At 40.6% G+C, this 18,795-nt stretch overlaps 1 protein-coding gene across 4 annotated transcripts in view; it reads right to left on the bottom strand.

Moving 5' to 3' along the window:
• Positions 1 to 18,795, bottom strand: part of PLEKHG1 (pleckstrin homology and RhoGEF domain containing G1) — a 202,046-nt gene that overhangs the window by 73,338 nt on the left and 109,913 nt on the right. For 2 of the 4 annotated variants that reach the window (XM_090041310.1, XM_090041319.1), the window contains exon 3: positions 6,512 to 7,047. In XM_090041310.1, the coding sequence (XP_089897436.1) occupies positions 6,512 to 7,047 (536 nt within the window). Of the gene's footprint in view, positions 1 to 6,511; positions 7,048 to 12,889; positions 13,019 to 18,795 lie in introns of those variants that run through there. The other 2 variants (XM_090041331.1, XM_090041323.1) reach the window with 2 other exon arrangements.

The raw sequence follows: 18,795 nt of genomic DNA, 5'->3' as shown, positions 1-18,795 counted from the left end.
GGAAAAACAGATGCACCAATGTTAGTCTCCTCTCACAAGCAAGTACCACATGCATCGAAGTAATGATCATCCAATATCAACTTTGCTGAGCCAGCCATGTCATCCAGATGTCTGACTCCAGACTCTCAAAGCAAGTTTTATTCTCCCAGCTTAGTCAAGGTGCATCTTCAAGAGGAGGGCAGAGAAAGCGTTTCAAAGACATCCTCAAAGCCAACTTGAAAAATTGCAGCATTGACATCAACTTGTGGGAGATTCTTCCCCAGGACTGCCCCCAAAAGGAGGAAGACTTTGCTGCAAGGATCTCAGTACTTTGAAACCTTATGATGACAACAGGAGACAGAAAAGCAGGAGCAGCAGAAATAGCGTGTTGCTGAGCAAATCAAGAATCCAGAGCCACCCATCCTGCACAGAAAAACACATGCCCGAGTTGCAGCAGAATCTGTTGATCTCGAATCAGCCTTTTCTGCCATTTTTAGACTCACAGATAAAGCAATCATATGGAAGACAATCAACCACAACTGCAAAGGATTGCCAATGACAAGGGAGCTCACTGGTTTAAAAGCGCCAATTATAGATTATTTTCTTTAAAAGGTGGGACAGCAGAGTTCTGGCTGCGCACCAGAGTTCCAGCTGCTGGGAAAGGGAGAAAAGCAAGGGGCAATGCAGAATGAGATGCCAACAGGACCAACCAGACCCATCTCATCACAGAACACTTGGTGTCTACATATAACAGTGAATTGGCGCACTGTGAGCCAGTTCCAAAGATTACTTGATTTTCTAGGGGTATAGGTTGTAGACATGTTGGTCTAAGGACATAGGCAGGCAAAGTTGTTTGCGTAAATCCGATATCTTTTATTAGAACAGCTAAAATAAAATCGGAAAAATTCTTCTGTGTGAGCTTTCAGGTACAGGAAAATGCCCCTCAGTGAAAATGCATTCTTGCATACTGTCCTCTGGTTTCTATTCTATTCCATCCAGGAAGAGCACAGACCAACTACAGACACTTCCTCAGCCTCATGAAGGGTTTTTGTACCTGAAAGCTTGCAAAGAGGGATTTTTCCAACTATTTTAGTCAGTCTAATAAAAGATATCGGATTTACCCAAAGAACCTTGCCTGATTTTCTAGGTACACTTTTGAACCATTCCTGGCAGCTTTAAACCAATTTAATGGCTTTTATATCTGTACATATCAGATTTAAACCACATTTAAATGGGGCTAAGTATTATGCGTGTCCACAGAGTCATTGAAGCATAGGCCTGCAGCAAGTCTTTTAACTGCCCATGGCACAGTGAGGAAACCATGAAACCCAACTGTCTGATTTGGTATCAGTAGATTTGCCCAAAACAGGCTTCGAACTTTACTAATTCAAAATTAAAATTACTTCAAAAGTGTCAGCTGATTAAACATATCCAAGAACAGAAAAGTTTGTTCTAACCCTGTTGCAATGACTGCTTGCATTAGAATCACACAGTCATTCCTCAAAACAATAATCAAAGACATTTTTTGGACAACATACAAAATGGCTATACTGACTAGGCTGTCTTCCTTTGTAAAAGTTTGTCCTGAGGCAAAAGAAGCTTTGTAGAGAAACCCCTATGGTAACTCTTGTCATTCATTCCAGCTGCCTGAATACTTCTGCATGACAATTGAAAAGAAAGCTGGGCAACCTCAGCAGGTCTCCAGTATCAGTTAAAAATCACAGCAGCCATTTACTATGAAATCCTTGCTTGCTTTTTACCAAGAACTTTGTGCTGTTAGCATTTAGACCACCCTGCTTCTCAAAAGCTAAGGCAATGATGCACAAGTTGTACTAATTTAAGTCAAGCCAAACCCCAAAACGGATCAAATGATATTCTTTTCCATCCATACTATCATTTCTGTATCCAAGACACACTAACAGCAAGTCTCTTAAATGCTCTAAGGACAAAGAGGGTAGAATAAGCACTGCCTGAAATATTACACTGGACTCAACTTTAGCAAATGTACTTGGAATAAGACTAACATTGCCATACTCCTACACAACATTTCAGTCCATCCATGTTAATAAAAGAGCTCTAAAGCTTTCAGATTACCTTATCTTGCTTTTTCCTTTGCAGCTCAGTGTCATTCTTAGATGCAACAGACAACCATGCCTCTCTATGCTTTTCTGTGAAGAATATCCCAGCTGTTTAGGGATTGGCATATATTAGAAAGGTCCTCAGAAAGCCGTCTCACAGGTTAACATTAGAGATTCAAACACTGTAGTCACAGGTATTAATTAAACATTCACAGCTCTGAATCCAACACATGCTTCAAACACAAAACAAGGAAAGTAGAAAGAGCGTTTCTTTCCATGATGTACAAAAGAATACAGTAAGGAAATGCACACATATAGACAAAAAGCAAGAGAGACCAGATTTGTACACACACTGATGGTTCTTAGCCAGGAGGACCATATTTTTAAATTGGTAAAATACTGTTTTCTCCTGCCTATACATCCCATATTTTGTAGTTTCTGTCCTACTATATTCTGGATGCTTTTTTCTAACCCACTCCTACTTTCACAGAGGTTCCCTGTTCCTTTGAACTCTGTTTGCCAGAAAAAACTGTACTCCAATTCATTTCTTATCTCTTATTGCCCTCCTATCTTCCTCCTCCTGGACCCTCCCCTCCATCTCTTTGTCTTATTTATTTCCCATGGCTTGCTTCAACTAAGAATGGGATAGCCAGTTTCCGTTGCTGAGACCTTCTTCCTTCCAGCAATACCATCACAGCTCAGACTAGTTCCCACACATCTGATGACAGGCTGAGAGCCATGGGACTCTTTAGCCTGGAAAAGCGCAGGCTCAGGGGTGATCTGATGGCCACCTATAAGATTATCAAGGGTGACCACCAGGATCTGGGGGAATGTTTGTTCACCAGAGCGCCCCAAGGGATGATGAGGCCGAACGGTCACAAACTCCTGCAAGACCGTTTCAGGCTGGACATAAGGAAGAATTTCTTTACTGTCCGAGCCCCCAAGGTCTGGAACAGTCTGCCAGCGGAGATGGTTCAAGCACCTACACTGAACACCTTCAAGAGTAAATTGGATGCTTATCTTGCTGGGATCCTATGACCCCAGCTGACTTCCTGCCCTTTGGGCAGGGGGCTGGACTTGATGATCTCCTGAGGTCCCTTCCAGCCCTAATGTCTATGAAATCTATGAAATCTTTCACATTCCCAAAATCCTCTAACCTGCCCTCAGGTTTCCTTTTACCTTCTCTCCTAGTTTCTTAACTAAAAAAACATGACCCATATTTATTTGGTACTATGAGGTACAGGAGTGACTGGTGTCTCCCGTGTCTGGCGGGGTACAATCTGTGGGCAGGCCAAAAGCCCCATATCCACTCCTATACTTTTGTGCCGCAGCTTAGTGCCCCCTCCTCCCCCCCAACAAGGCAAAAAGACTGCCCTGTCCTGAGCGGTGCCAAGTTGGGGGCCAATCTTGAGGGGGTATGTGCCCCCCCTGCCTCCCCACCAGTCTCCTATGATGAAATGTTAGCATCCTCTCATTTTAATTTGACTCTGCACTAAATCAAGTGCTCCACACTGAATGCTTCAGAGGCTAATGTGCTCATACAAATAGATTATGCCCATTTTTCTCTTCCTGAGGCTAAGGACCTTCATTTGGGGGAAATTACTAAAGCATCATTGAGTTCTTGTGGAAGAGGAAAAGGAAATCCCTCCAACACCCCGCCCCTCAAAAAACCAAACCAAACAACCACCCCTCAAAAAACTGAATACCAGAATATACACAAGGAAGGAGGCTTGCCTTTATGACTTCACCCTGATGTGACTCTATCCTTGACAGCTAACCTAAACATCCTACTGCTTAGTATTTTGAATGTTACTCAATCATCCAAAACCAGAGAAAGCTTTGAAGACCATTTTTATTGGATACTTTAAATGGTTTGGCAGTTTCACACATATTCTTCTGTAGTGCAAATTCAAATGATAGCACCTTTGTAATTCTAATATGAAGCACGTCATTTACTTAGCACATAATGATGCTTAAGATATTTCCATTCCTTAAATTGTGTAATTTACACGATGCAAAGAAAGCGGGGTGAGACTGAAGAGGAAGGACACAGAACTGAGTTTTTCCAAAGGTACATCAAGCCTGCTTCTATTGAATAACAATCTGGCTTTAAAACCTTACAAAAATGAAACCTCTACAATTGATTGTCAGTCCTCTAACTACTAGTATTACACTAATATAATTTTGCAGGAAGAGACTTGCTTGTGAGGATTAATTTTTCAGATACGCATTTGCATTATCAAAGCCCCTGTCACCATTTTTCTTCTCACACTTTTAAAACCTGCCTCCTTTCTGTCAGTACCAAACCAGGATATTTTTTTCCTGCTTAGTTATGTACTTAACATAGAGAGTGGCCTAAAGCTACAGACTATAAAGTTACTGTGCTTCACAGACACCTTCTGTGAATGTTTTATTGGTGATGTAAATATATATACACAGGGCAAGAGGTCAAAGAATGGCTTAAGTACTACATTGGTCATTTTAAGGCAAGCTTCTCAGATACTACTATCATGATGGGCAAGAACCAACATAAAATTAGACACAGAGCCTTAAAAAAGGAGGCTACATCCATTTTTACATATAATCAGAAATGGAGGTCAGATCATACTGTTCTGCTGCAGGACTGGGGAAAAACATTAAGGAACCCAGTGGGTGTGGCAGTCACCTTTTATTCAAGGTAAATGTAAAAAAATCAGTGAACTCCTTTAATGTTACATAATTTCACAGTTGGTAGGGTCAGAAGGGACCTGAGCAGATCATCAAGTCCAACCCCCTGCAATGGCAGGAATGAGTGCTGGGGTTAGATGACCCCAGCAAGGTGTTCATCCAGCCTCCTCTTAAACACCCCCAGGGTAGGAGCCAGCACCACTTCCTTTGGAAGTTGGTTCCAGATCCTAGCCACCCTGACAATGAAGTAGTGCCTTCTGATGTCTAGCCTAAATCTACCTTCTGCCAGCTTGTGACCGTTATTTCTAGTCACTCCTGGTAGTGCTTGGGGGAACAGGGACTCCCTCAATGCCTGCTGGTCCCCTCTGACTAGTTTGTAATAGGCCACTAGATCCATCTTCAGCCTTCTCTTTTGGAGGCTGAACAGGTTTAGGTCCCGTAGCCTCTCCTCATAGGGCCTGCCCTGCTGTCCCCAATCATGCAAGTGGCCCTCCTCTGGACCCTCTCCATGTTGTCCACATCCCTCTTGAAGTGCAGTGCCCAGAACTGGACACAGTACTCGAGCTGTGGCCTGACCAGTGCCGCATACAGGGGGAGGATCACCTCCTGGACCTGCTTGAGATGCATCTGTGGATGCATGACAAGGTACGGTTGGCCTTCCCGACTGCATCCCCACACTGCCGGCCCATGGTCATTTGGGCATCAGTAATGACTCCAAGATTCTTTTCTGCCTCTGCACTGATGAGAAGAGAGTTCCCCAGCCTGTAGGTATGCTGCTGGTTCTTCCTCCCCAGGTGCATCACCTTGCACTTGTCGGTGTTGAATCTCATCCTACTCTCGTCTGCCCACCCCTGTAACCTGTCTAGGTCCTATAGCAGCCTATTCCTCCCTTCTGGCGTGCCCACATCCCCCCACATCTTAGTGTCATCAGCAAATTTGAACAGGGTGCTTTTTACCCCCTCGTCCAAGTTGCTGATGACGATGTTAAATAGCGTGGGACCGAGTCCTGGGGGACCCCACTGCCCACGTCCTTCCAGGTTGAATAGGACCCGTCCACCACCACTCTCTGGTTGCGACCCTCGAGCCAGTTAGTGACCCATTTGACTGTGTAGGTGTCAACGCCACAGTCCCTTAGTAATGTAATAGGCTTCTTCATCCAAAATGTATGCTATGCTGAAAAAGGTGTTATCCATAACATGACAAGGGACTTCCTACAGCTTTGATAATACAACTCAAGAATGGGGGAGCTGATGGAACTACAGTTATTTCTCTACAGTATCTGCATCTGTAAGAGGCAAACAACAGAAAAGGAAAGAGAGCTGGAGAGGGACCTGCAGTGTGATTCTGAACATTTAGGTAATGCGTTGCCAGGAAAGAGGCTTGGACTGTGAACATGGAAATTGTCTCCTGCTGTTAGATTCCTCCAGTGTTCTGTGAAACAGAATATTGTACATTCTTTGTAAATAAACAGGACCGCAAAGAAATACCTATCATCAGCATCTCCTGCGAGGATACCAAATTCTGGCTTGTACCAAAAGGGTTATATTATGTGGAGAGAGAGTGTTAATTAGTGAGCTGCCATTTATATTAATTGACTAAATAAACTACAAATACAAGCAAGAACTGTGGGACAGGATGTGCTCATTTAAATAAAAATCTCTGAGTAAGTTTTTATGCAGGCCTTTGGCTTCTAGCCAGCCACTAGTGTAATAAAATCATATACTTGGGCACACTCTGCGCAACTCCCTTATGTCATGCAACTAGCCCATTCTAGCCAGGTCTCCTACCTTCACAATGCTTTTTAAATCCTGCACGTACGTCCTCTCCGTCTCCAGAATTTCTTGGACAACTCTGTCGACGTACAAGAGCTTCGGACTCGTGGGTTCCGTAACCAGGGATATGGCACAGTTTTTGCTCATTCCTTTTGGTTCAGCTTTCCTTGGCATAGCTGGCCTTTTGTCAAAGCTTTCTTCTGTGTCCTCTTGCTCCACAGGTTTATTTCTGTGTAACTCACTGGAAAATCGCCTGGCTGGAATCAGCTCTAATTTTATAGCCCCAGCTTCTTTATCCTGATGAAACAACCCCAAATGGCTGTTTGAAACTAAGGTCATTCTGCTGCCAAAGGAACAGTGGCTATCCCTGGAGGAGGCAGATGAGGATGTGGAACTAAAGCTGACAGGGCGGTCGCTGTCTGACAGCTCCATGGTCTTTACTCCACAGTAGCGGAAAGGTTGGTTCTCCTCGTGCAAATCTTCCCTTGCTGTCTTGGGACCAGGACACTCTGTCATAACTGGTAAGACATCAAGAGGCAAATGATAATCATCTAGAAAAGAAAATATTGTCATTGTCACTCATTCAGTGTAGCCATAGGCATCTTCAAAACCTTTTTTTTAAATTTAGGTATTTATTTGATTTATACGCCCCTCGTCCCAACATTGGCTCAGGGCAGCTTATGGTAAGAGAATAACACAACTTATAGAATGAGAGAACAAGAGAATAAAACAACTCAGATTATTAAAATAAAATCTAAAGAACTCTTCCCCCACAGCAATTCCCAAACAATATTCCAGCTTAAGCCTTGCTTACTAGACAGCTGCCCAAATAGGAAGGTCAAACAGTGCTTCCAAAAGATGATCAGGGTCTGGTGGGCCTCTAGAGTGAAGGAGCCCCAAAGCTCAGTAGGGACTGCCAAGAAAGACCTCCTACGTGTTTTCACCAAACAAGCTTGGTGCACTAATGGTCCTTGCAAAAGGCTGCTCTCAGCTGACCTCAGGAATTGCAGTGGGGCATAAAGGAGAAGACAGTCCTTAGGCATGTGTACAATTAAGCACAAAAAATAGCAGCAAAACTATTTTAAGGCAGAAGACAAAAAAACTCATGGTCTGGAGATTTGGAAGGCTCAAGGATTACTACTATGGTACAACTGCGATGTATTCCACCATTAGGTCAATTATTTCAACAGTCTAGTAGAAATGGAAAAAAAATTAAGATCAATTGGTGGTTTGGGGGTCTGCCTGAAAACACTTTGATGGTACTAATCATCTCTCATTGGGAATCTGAATGGCTTTCAAATGGAAATGTAGTTTGCATGAAGTAATGCAGAAGTCACAAGTTTAGGGAAAAAGAAATCAAAATAAAATATTTTATTGGGGTCAGTTTAACCTAAATTGAAATATTTCATTTTGCTGTTCTGACAGAAAATGTTCCTTTCCTGCACAATAGAAAATCAACAGTTTGTTCTGCTCTAGTCAGAATCTCAGCTGGCTACATTTCATAAACCATGCTGGCAACTGGGATACTAAGTGGCAACTTCAGTGGACAAGCCAAGAAACAAATGCACTTGTAAAATGTCCTCTCCAGGTCAGGAATGAGGCAAACTGGCCATATAGCATGGGAAAAATTTAACGTTGATACCACTTATGCCACAAAACATAAGAGAATGCCAGTTTCATGGACCCCTTGCATGAACAAGTGCATTTCACTAATTTAAAAATATCATATTTCTCACATGTAATTTGCACCTTTCCCCCCAAAACCAGCTGGTGAAAATTGGAGTGTGAAACACAGCAGCTAATGCTGCCACCACTCTCCCACTGTCAAAATTCTGGACCTGCAGGGAGCCCCACAACAAGATGACATGGGCCTGTATGCTAGGTTAGACTGCCATGTGGGGTGGGTCTATGGCTCTGGATCTGTCACACTGAGTTTGACCTACTCAGAAGCCAGAGCACAGGGTCATACTCAGAGTGTGGCTTTGAACCTGGCATGCTGGGTCGGTCCGTGGGCCCCATCTGCTATGTAGGGGTGGCAACAGGCTTGGGAACAGGCTCAACACCCTCACTGCTGCTACTCGCTTTCCAAAAGGAAAGATTTTTTTTTTCCTCTTCAGGCCTCCCTTGAAAAAAAGGTGTGTGTTATACAAGGAGCTGTGCTGTATGCAAGAAAATATGATACATAAAGAAGGAAGAGGTTTGCTTTATCTCTATTATCTTGTCTGCATACTATATACATATACATACATATATATACACACACACACATATATATACACACATACACCTATATGTACACACATACATACACACACACACACGCATAAACACTTTCATGTGTATAAAACATGCTTAATAACATTACGCTAATATTATCATGAATATCATCATTGCCACTGTAAGGCAATACAGGTTTACAGTCAAAGTCTGTTCTCTAATGTGCATGAATAGTAACACTGATTAATAATTTGCTTATGCAATATAAAGTACGTTTTTCCCTAGAAAGACTGAGTTTAGCTCTCCTACTGTACATAGACTCAAATGTTTTCCCAAATGTATTCTTATAACCAAGAGGAGGATAGGACCCAAAATAATGCTATTTTACTTTTTGCTCTTTTTAGGCACATCATATATAACTTTTCCTGAACATAGTTTCTTGAATAAGGTTTTGCTTTATATTTCTATAAAGCACAAGACATTTTCTGCACAGAACTGTTTAAAATGAAGAATATAGTCAAGTTGATGCGCCCCATTTCAGAAGGAGATAGAAAAATGTATGCTTCCTTAATGCTCTGGATAGCAAACAAAGTATGCCTTTTTGTTATCAGCCCTGGATCACTTTTCAGGCTGTCAAAAAGCAGAGCACAGCAGTACAGACCTAGATCCTCTTGAAAAATGCACAGGATAAATAAGATAACAGGGATACCCTTCTGCTGACTTATCAGAAGATATATTATTAATAATACACAGCAAAGAACACCTGATTAACTGCACTTAGAAAACAAGAGGTTCCTGCTACATTCATTCACTTCATATTTTTTCTTTCTGTTTCACTGATACGTTGGCTGGTTTTCTGATAACTTGAAGGCAGTTTCGTTTATTAAAAAACAAAGCACCATCTGGATCAATAAAACTGAAGTCATATTTTTTTTTAAAAAAAGGATTCATAGCTAGAAGCTATAGGAAAATGTTAACATTGTCTTTTAAAATTTCCACAGCATTCTCTTTTCTTGTTATTCAACACATCCATAGCCTATAAACCCCCACCCCCTGCAAAAAAACAAGCACCATTTGCAGTAGTTCAAACATATTTGCCCTTAGAAGCTAACATAAGTATGACCTTGCAAATACCAGGGCACCACAAAGCAACCCAAGTTTTATGTAGCACCACTTGACAACAGTTTATTCATCTTCACAAAAGACGTTATAAGTATACAAAAGTCGTATAGCCAACCTAGACATGCATAGCACCATACAAAAGTCAATAAGCCAACCTAGACATGCTTGAAACTGGCTCTAGGTTTGCATAGTCTACAAACTTCAGCAGGTTCACGAACTCTCAACTTGCTGTGAAAACCAGGAAACAGATTATTTTCCTGTGTTTTCATGTACTGTTATAAACATTCCATGCAGTGCCAACTCCTTTTAAATTTTGCTTTAATAGAAACATGAATCTAAGCCCTAATCAAAACTTGGATCTGAATGTCTCTAAACTTCTATCTATCCTATGCGTATATCTAAGAGCCTTAGCACCACAACACCTTATTAAGTGCTTATAAATTTACCTTCACAAGATCATCCTAAGTTAAGAAAGTATTATCTTCTTTCTGGAACCAAGGAAGAGAGAGACTAAACAAGAATGTTTGCCAGAAAAGGTAGGAATTGAATCAAGTCCAATGCTATGATCCATTCAACGTTCGTTTGGTAGAGTTTAGATTTGGGTTCTGCGGCTTAGGTGCAATTCCACTGTAAATACCTCTTCTATTTCTTCCTTGGCAGCCTACATAGTACACCTACCAATTGATGTTAACAATGGTAAAATATTACCATCCCTTAAAAACAATTTTGGCTAACATCATCATAACCACAATGACTTCCTTTTACTGACTATGCTTTAGAGAGTACTGGCACTTTTTCAAAATCCTGCTCCCCTTGTGAATTTCTCTGTATTGCAAGGCAGACAAGTTTCTTTGGGTAGATGCGATATCTTTTATTAGACCAATTAAATGGTTGGAAAAAAATTCTTCTTTGCAAGCTTTTGGTCACCCTTCTTCAGGCATAGGAAGAGTCTGTTGGTATTTGTGCGCTCTCCTAGATAGAACGTAATCTGTGTAACGAGCAAATTCATTACTCAAGCACGTTGAAAGCCTCATTTACAGAGCTGCTTAGCCCCGTACAGATTTCAGTGACAACCTTAGGAGGTCAGAACACTCCATACCTCTGAAAAATCAGGCTCTAATCTTACAGTTTACGCAATAACAGATCCTGTAAGGTCCTCTAACAAGCATATACTAATAAGTGTTGTAATGTTAAAATGTATATTTGGCCCAGGCATTACTTGTTATTTTGTTAGACGTTTTCTTTAATGAATCATTTGCAATAACAATTCAAGGTTCAAATAAAGGTACTTAATCCACAATATGAAAATATACAAACCTTGAGATTTGCACGCTTTAATTTAGAAATAACAGTAATTATTTGTTAGCTGGCACCAGAAACTATAATTACAAGTGTGTCAATGCTCACAAGAAAATGTGCTGCAAGAACAAGATTTTTCTTGTTTGTGTCTTTCCATGAATTTAAGCAGAAGGTAGGCCAGGTGGCACCTTAGATACTAACTGGTTCAGAGATGCATGAGGTTATATAGGAAACAGTCTACTTCATCAAATGCTATTAATGGACTTGCAGAAAGAACGCATTTAAAATAGAGAGAGGAATTTGAACTTCCTCTTTTGCCTGGCTTACTCCCTGTGAAACAACATGCAGGAAATTGGCACTTCACAACAGGAGAGAACTAACTAATAAAAATAATGACGTACATCTTCTGTAACAGTGCAAGGGTAAAAGATATATTAAGATTGCATGTAAAACAAATATTTTACCTATACTGATGTTTTCTATATGCACATAGCAATCATTTGTCCCTTAAATGTGTCAAGCACCTTCAACAATTTTTTAGTAAATACACAATTTTCTCTGGGTTTCTATAGTTGTATTTACAGTAACTATAAAAGTCTTTTCATTTTTGCTTAAAACTTTATAGTCTAAAAAAAGTTATTTATCAAAATATGCAGTAGTATAAGGCAGTTCAAGATTTCTGTAAAAAGTAAACCTTTATATAATGACTTTATTCTTCCATATTGCTTATTACATTTGATGCATGCAGGCATACTCTATGATCAGCAACTTGAAAGTCAGTTTGCTACTTGTAATTAGTACTGTTTTCTTTCTGTTGATATGAAAATTAAAGTTAAAATCCACATTTACCAAAAAAAAAGTGTTCACATGTTCTGAAAACTTAGTTGAAAAAATGGTAATTCCTTAGTTAGATAATGGTAATTCCTTCAATTCTTAGTCATAATTTTATTTTAAAGTTTTTCATAATAAATGAAACTTGTTCAGGCTGACTGTGCAGCTGGCAGAATTCGTTAGTAAAACTTCTGCTTACAAATGAAAATTCAAAGAGAACAACTCAGAATTAAAAAACACAGATGCAGTCCAATTGCATGGTTGAAAAACAAGCACAATTAAAACAAACAGTCTGCAAAGATGCTTCCATGTTATTATTAAAAATCATTTCCCCAAATATATTTCCTTCTTTATACATTAGTACATTGAAAACCACTGCTTTATAGAACGACCACTTGACTTTTTTTTTAAAAAAGTATTCAAGTCAACTAAACTTTTAGCTTTGATTACATTACTGATTGCTGAACAGAAATACACATGCACATGAACACAGCAAAGTCTACTTGGTAAATATTGTCACGTTAGAGAGACAGCATTTGCAGCAAAAAACCCCAAAACACAACAAAAAAACACCCTTGATATTATGGATTCAGTCTTAACCCTTATGTACAATAGCTACCCTGTACTTTAACTGAACTTTGAGCAAAAAAAAAATCCCATCTATTAGAGATCATAAGACAAGAACAAACAAAATCCATCAACTAGCATGCCTCCGTTTGTCCAATTAATCTCCCCATTATGCCATATTTAACACAGAATAGCATTCTGTCATATCAAAGCATGCTAACGTCCCAGAACATTGTTGCAAGGGAAAATCCTCTGCGACAGTATCTCACCACTGTGGAATGTCTCTGGCTCCTTGCACAGAGAATGAACAAGTTGCTCTCTATCCCATAAACACTCCCCAAACAACACACAGCCTACCTGTGTAAAAGAGGATTAAACACACCTTCTCCCTTCAGCTGTTCGACAATTACCTCATTGGGCACTCAGGTAAAATGAGACGCTCTTGCTAGTCTGCACAGCTCCTTAGGCAGGCATATTGCATGAGTCAGCTTTTATCTACCAAACCTCTAAACACAAAGGCTTCACAGAAACCTGATTCACAACTTTCTCACTGCTTTTTCCCAGTGCACCGGCTACAGTCTTCAGCATCGCTAAGAGCCTTAAATGAAACATGACATCATTCAATTCAGGAACAGGACAATAGGCACCACTGTGGGTGCCTTTAAAATGCACACTTCACTGAGCAACACCCTACAACTTCCATTCTTTCAAGCACCAAGCTGTAAAAATATTACATACTGTACAGCTCCACAGCATTTCTTATTTTGCATCTCTTGATTTGCTAGACAATGCTGATAAGCATGCAAAATGAACCAATCATTTAATGAATGGTATTGTGAGATATAGTATATGTAAAAGATCTCCTGTAAATCTGTGACTCTAAATAAAATTACATCTTATAATGATTTTATACAGCAAGTCTAGGGAAACGTTCCAAGTTAGTTGGTAAAATGTTGTCAATTTTAAAGCAAAAAAAATAAAAGAGCTTTTTTAGAAAATCAGGATTAAAACCAGAAACAACTGCTCATTCATGAACTGTGGTGGGACAAAGTAGAACAAAAAGGAGCATGTTTACAGAAAAGGTACAGGAAGAAAGAAAAGAAAGATTAGATCTTTATTAAACTTGCTCCTAACATTTTTACAAGGGCAAAAGGGCATAGCCCTACTAGGTGCTGGGCATCCCTTCTCACTAGAGACTGAAGGTTTGAAACCCTGCTCCTCCACCAGAGCATCTCTTTGATGGCCTAGCACAACACAAACTGGTCCACATTCTGTAGCAGGGTGAAGAAAGGTGAAAGGAGTAGAGAGAGAGAAGAAAAGGTGAACAGGTGAAAGAGAAAGAAGAAAAGGCAAAGAGTAGGAAGTAAGATAAAGGGCTAGAAATTATAAATGCAGAAACATCAAAGCAGGAAAAGAAGCAAAGTTACAAGTCACAAAGAAAAGATAAAAGACACCATGAGTGAGGGGAGAATAAGACAAAACACTTTAGAGAATATAGCCAGGTATGTTCTCCATTGCTGCCCTTTAATATAACTTGTTTGACTCTTATTTTGAAAAGGGAGAAGAAATGAAGAAGAATTTCATAGATTTCATTGACATTAGGGCTGGAAGGGACCTTGGAAGATCATCACCTCCAGCCCCCTGCCCCAGGGGCAGGAAGTCAGCTGGGGTCAAAGGATCCCAGCAAGATAAGCATCCAAATGCTTCTAGGAGAAGAAATGGTGCATTGTTTTTCTCTCCTGTGCACATTGCCCATGACCAGAATGGTCTTCTGCTTTAATTCCATTCTCCACTTTGACCCAATCTTAGTTTGACAGTCTGGTTACTCTATTCTTGACCCTTCCTTTCCTTACAGTCAATGCCCGCGCTTTGCCTTTCCTTAGATTGCCTGTGAGGTCTACAGTACAACTCTTTCTCTGATTCTAGCTGCACTAGTTAATGAACACTTCAGAGTGAATGGCATGCTAACAGGTTGACCTTGCACTGGTCTACTAGGGTTGCAGGCACTCTTCCAGATGGGAAAGCAGAGGAAAGCTGAAAAGACGGGTACATCATAATCAGTGATCTGGGTTTTCCATCTGCTGCATAAAAATGTGGTAAAACATGGATTTTCTCCTTTAAAGGAGAAAAAAGAGGATTTTCTCATTTAAAGGGGAAAAAATGTGGGAAATCACAGGTTTTCTGTTGGAGGCTGGCAGAGTTCAGCTCAGGCTGGTTGGGGAGTGGGATGCATGTGGCCAGCCAGGCAGCAGTGGAAAGCAGCTCCCCACTACCTGCAGGTAAGTCTTTGTGGTGGAGGACATACATGACATATTGGGGAGGGGGTGGAAGAGGTGATGTGGGGGGCAGAGGGAACAGACTGAGGCAGCCACAGTGAGGGAGGGGAGTGGGGAAGGGTTGGCGACTGGGGCTGAGGGTGTTGGGAGGGAGGGGCACCAGCAGGGGCAGGGGGAGCCATGGCTTGGGAGTGAGGGACAACAGCATGGGCAGGGCACCAGCATATCAGGGCTGCTCAGTGCCGCAAAACAGTGAAGGAGGGACAGCCACAGATGGACCCGCTTCCTAGTGAACGAAGGCACCAGGGAGAACTCTGATTTTCTATAATAAAAACCCCCAAAATCAAACGTCAAAATATACAGGTATTTAGAATTTAGTTTATTATATTGATTGAGGTACTGTTAAACTTCCAACTTGTTTTAAAAATGTAAATATATCAATAAAAGATTGTGCTCAACCGATACCTATATATCAGTGTTTCATTTTAATCATGGAAAAATGTGGATTTTGGGTTTTTAACCAAAGACCTTTGAATTCTTTGTCTGAGAATTTGGGATTGTAAAACAGAGAAAACCAGGATTGCTGGTCATAATGATGATCTTTCACTCACATGCTAATGGGGCAAAGAGAAGGCAAATGGGCTTCCGGACAGCACCACCAATTCTTTGGAAGGACAATTAAGAAGGTTCTTACAACAGCAGATCCATCACTGGTCTGCATAAAGTGGAGCTTTAAAACCATCCTTATGCTTAAAATTCACTCATTCTCCTTCATCAAATGACCTTGCCTCCATTTTGATCCTTCCTAAACAACACATGTCCTAAAAATAAAGCCTTTCATAGCAATTCTGAGTTAAAGAAACAAAGTGAAAACACATGGCTATGAGTCATTGCCATGAATCAGTTTCATCTGGACCTTCTATGCTGCCAGGATAAAGGTCCTTTAAGTCTAACCTTATAGATCAATTGCTTGTGAGCCATGTGGATACCAGCTAAACTGTATCAGTACTAAAAAACTGTGAACTCAAATGCTGAAAAAACAGCAGGCTGAAAAGAAGAACCTCAAAACATACAATTCTAATTATTATGACAATCTCATGAGTTTTAGATGCTTGGGATAAGAAACACTGTACTGCACATATCTCTGTGCCTTGGTTTCCTCTTGCACCCTTTGCTTTTCTCGTCTTACTTGGTGGTAAATATTTTTGGGCTGGGGTTCTCTTTTGCTGTATATGCATGCAGTGTCCAGCCTTGCTTCTATGAGCCACTGTTATACCAATTAATAATACTGGACTCAACAAAAGTGAAAAGGCTTCTGATCCTCCACCAACTTTACTGAGATTCTGATATTATGGCCCAGTTCAGAAGTAATGAGTTGGGGGAGGCAGGAGGATAGGGACGAGGCAAGCAGATAATGGAAGCTCCCTGGTTCTCAGTCATTCCATATGGGCAAAAAAAAGGTAAAAGCTGTAAGGAAGCAGATATAAATTTCTGCCACGGAAAAAACTGACAGAAGAAATAAGGGACCTGGAACCAGCAAGGAATAGGGTGCAGCCAATCTTTTTTCTGTTGTACATGTCTCTCTCCTTTCCCTCTGCACATACCTGTTCCTTTCTACTATTTGCCAAATCTCCTTTTTCCTTGCCAACCAGTTGAGAATCATCCTATATGGCAGGTTTCTCCAGTATAAGATCTTTGGCCACTTTAAATTCACTTCACGCTCAGTCAACATGACCCTTAAATATTTATGTTAATAAAATCCATAGGTCCATAGAAATGGCAGAAAATGTAGACAACTGGGATACTTCATTGTTTTCCTCTTTTCCCTGCTTTAATCTGCATTGTCTCAGAGGGGTAACCTGGTTGTTTTGTTTTGTTTTCTGTAAAGCATTCAGACCTTTGGGTCCAAGTGCTGTAAAGACTGTTTATTAATAAATCATTGCATCGTAACAATATTACATTATTTGTTTCAAATCAAAAGCTAGGTTTTATAAACTTAGCAAACTAAATTTACAGTTGAGAGCTGATGTCATATTGTAAGTCATGATTATCTAAGAAATTACTTAAGAAAGATGTTCCCTTATCCCTTATTTAAAATGCACATAACGCAACCAAAGAGTACACTCAGGCTGAAGTTCTTCTGGAGGACGTTCTGACATCTTTACTGAAAATGCAGTGTAATGTATTAATAACTCCCTGCAATGCAGTAGCTATTTAATCTGTATACACTACTGCAGAGTCCTAGCAAAAGAAACAACCTATCACATGCTGCTGATGCACTGCAACGCAAGTAAAGTACATATCTCTAAAACTCTATTTACAGGCCTTTCAAAGTATGGTTCATTTTCCCTGTGAAATTTATTCTGGACTTGCAAAATAGAAAAAAGAAAAAAAAGGAAAAAATTATCATCACATCTGCAACCCAGATTACACAAAACCATTCTGACAGAGGCACAAATGTAGGAATAAACACATCATTCTTCTTCCTAGATGGGATAACAATACAGTTAGGAAAGATTTGACATTTCTTTCTTCCTAGACTGGCATTTAGTGCAAAGAAAGAGTAACAGCAAGATGTCTGACAGCATGCTGCTTGAATTCTTAATAAATATAGTTTCATAGTTAGTAGGGTTGGAAGGGACCTGAGCAGATCATCAAGTCCAACCCCCTCCCATGGCAGAAAAGAGTACTGGGGTCAAATGACCCCAGCAAGGTGTTCATCTAGCCTTGTCTTAAAGACCCCCAGGGTAGGAACAGCACCACTTCTCTTGGAAGTTGGTTCCAGCTCCTAGCCGCCCTGAAAATGAAGTAGCGCCTCCTGATGTCTAGTCTGAATCTACCCTCTGCCAGCTTATGACCATTATTTCTAGTCACTCCTGGTAGTGCTCGGGGGAACAGGGACTCCCCCAATGCCTGCTGCTCCCCTCTGACTAGTTTCTAAACAGCCACTAGATCCCCCCTCAGCCTTCTCTTGTGGAGGCTGAACAGGTTCAGGTCCTGTAGGCTCTCCTCATAGGGCCTGCCCTGCTGCCCCCTGATCATGTGAGTATATGTGAGTATATGCCACGTGTTTTATCCAATTGAATTAATGGTTATTCTCCTTTATTCACAATACTATTCCTGGTGCTTAACACAAAACAGGGAAAGGAACTGTTAACACAATCCTAAATCACATTACAACACCATCTTAACTATGTGGGGACATAGTTCCTTTCTTCCATTCGTTCCTCCCTTGATCAGTTGGCTGCTCTAAGCAACAGCTCTGTCATGCCAATAAACCATGGTTTTCTGTGGCTAAGTACGAAGTCAAAAAGCTCAATGCTAAATTGATTCAGACTTTGCAGGTTAGTCTAAGCTCTGTAGATTGAACCAATAAACAGGTAAACAGAGATTCATTTTTGATTCTGCAAATGAAGGCACATGCCTGCAGTGGCCCAGGCCAGAAACTAGGGGGCACTAAAGCACGCTTACCTGCTTGGCTGGAGCAGCTAGACCCACCCTACAAGAGGAGCTTGTGGAAGTGCAAAGTATCCTGGGACGCTGGGGGACTGTGAGTTAATTTGAATCTTGAGGGGATCTGGGACAAAAGTTCAATAAACCTATTTAACCTAAATCAGTTAAGTTCAATACTACATACATCCAGGTTTATCTTAAACTGGTTTTCGCCATTTTGAACGTGGTTTATGAACTTCTGTTGTATTACAGATTTGAACCAGTTTCTGATCACTTATACCAGGTTATGTATAATTTCTATCCCTAGTCTGGATGTTCAATCTCATTCCAAACAGGCTAAAATGCTGCTAAAGTTCATAACCTCTCAGGCTCAACTACAGTAGCACTGGCAAATTGGAATTCTGCCTGTTGTCACTCTAAATATAACACAACGCATTTGGTCCTCTAACAGGACTATTCTATTTGTTTCTTAGATTAAATTAATTCTTGGCTGCAAGGAGAAATTTGAGACTTTTAGGTGTAGAATAATTAACC

The sequence above is a fragment of the Crocodylus siamensis genome, chromosome 1, assembly GCF_052110815.1.
Source record: "Crocodylus siamensis isolate JL-2025a chromosome 1, ASM5211081v1, whole genome shotgun sequence".
NCBI classification, from domain to species: domain Eukaryota; kingdom Metazoa; phylum Chordata; order Crocodylia; family Crocodylidae; genus Crocodylus; species Crocodylus siamensis.
This window is presented reverse-complemented; position numbering and strand designations above follow the sequence as displayed.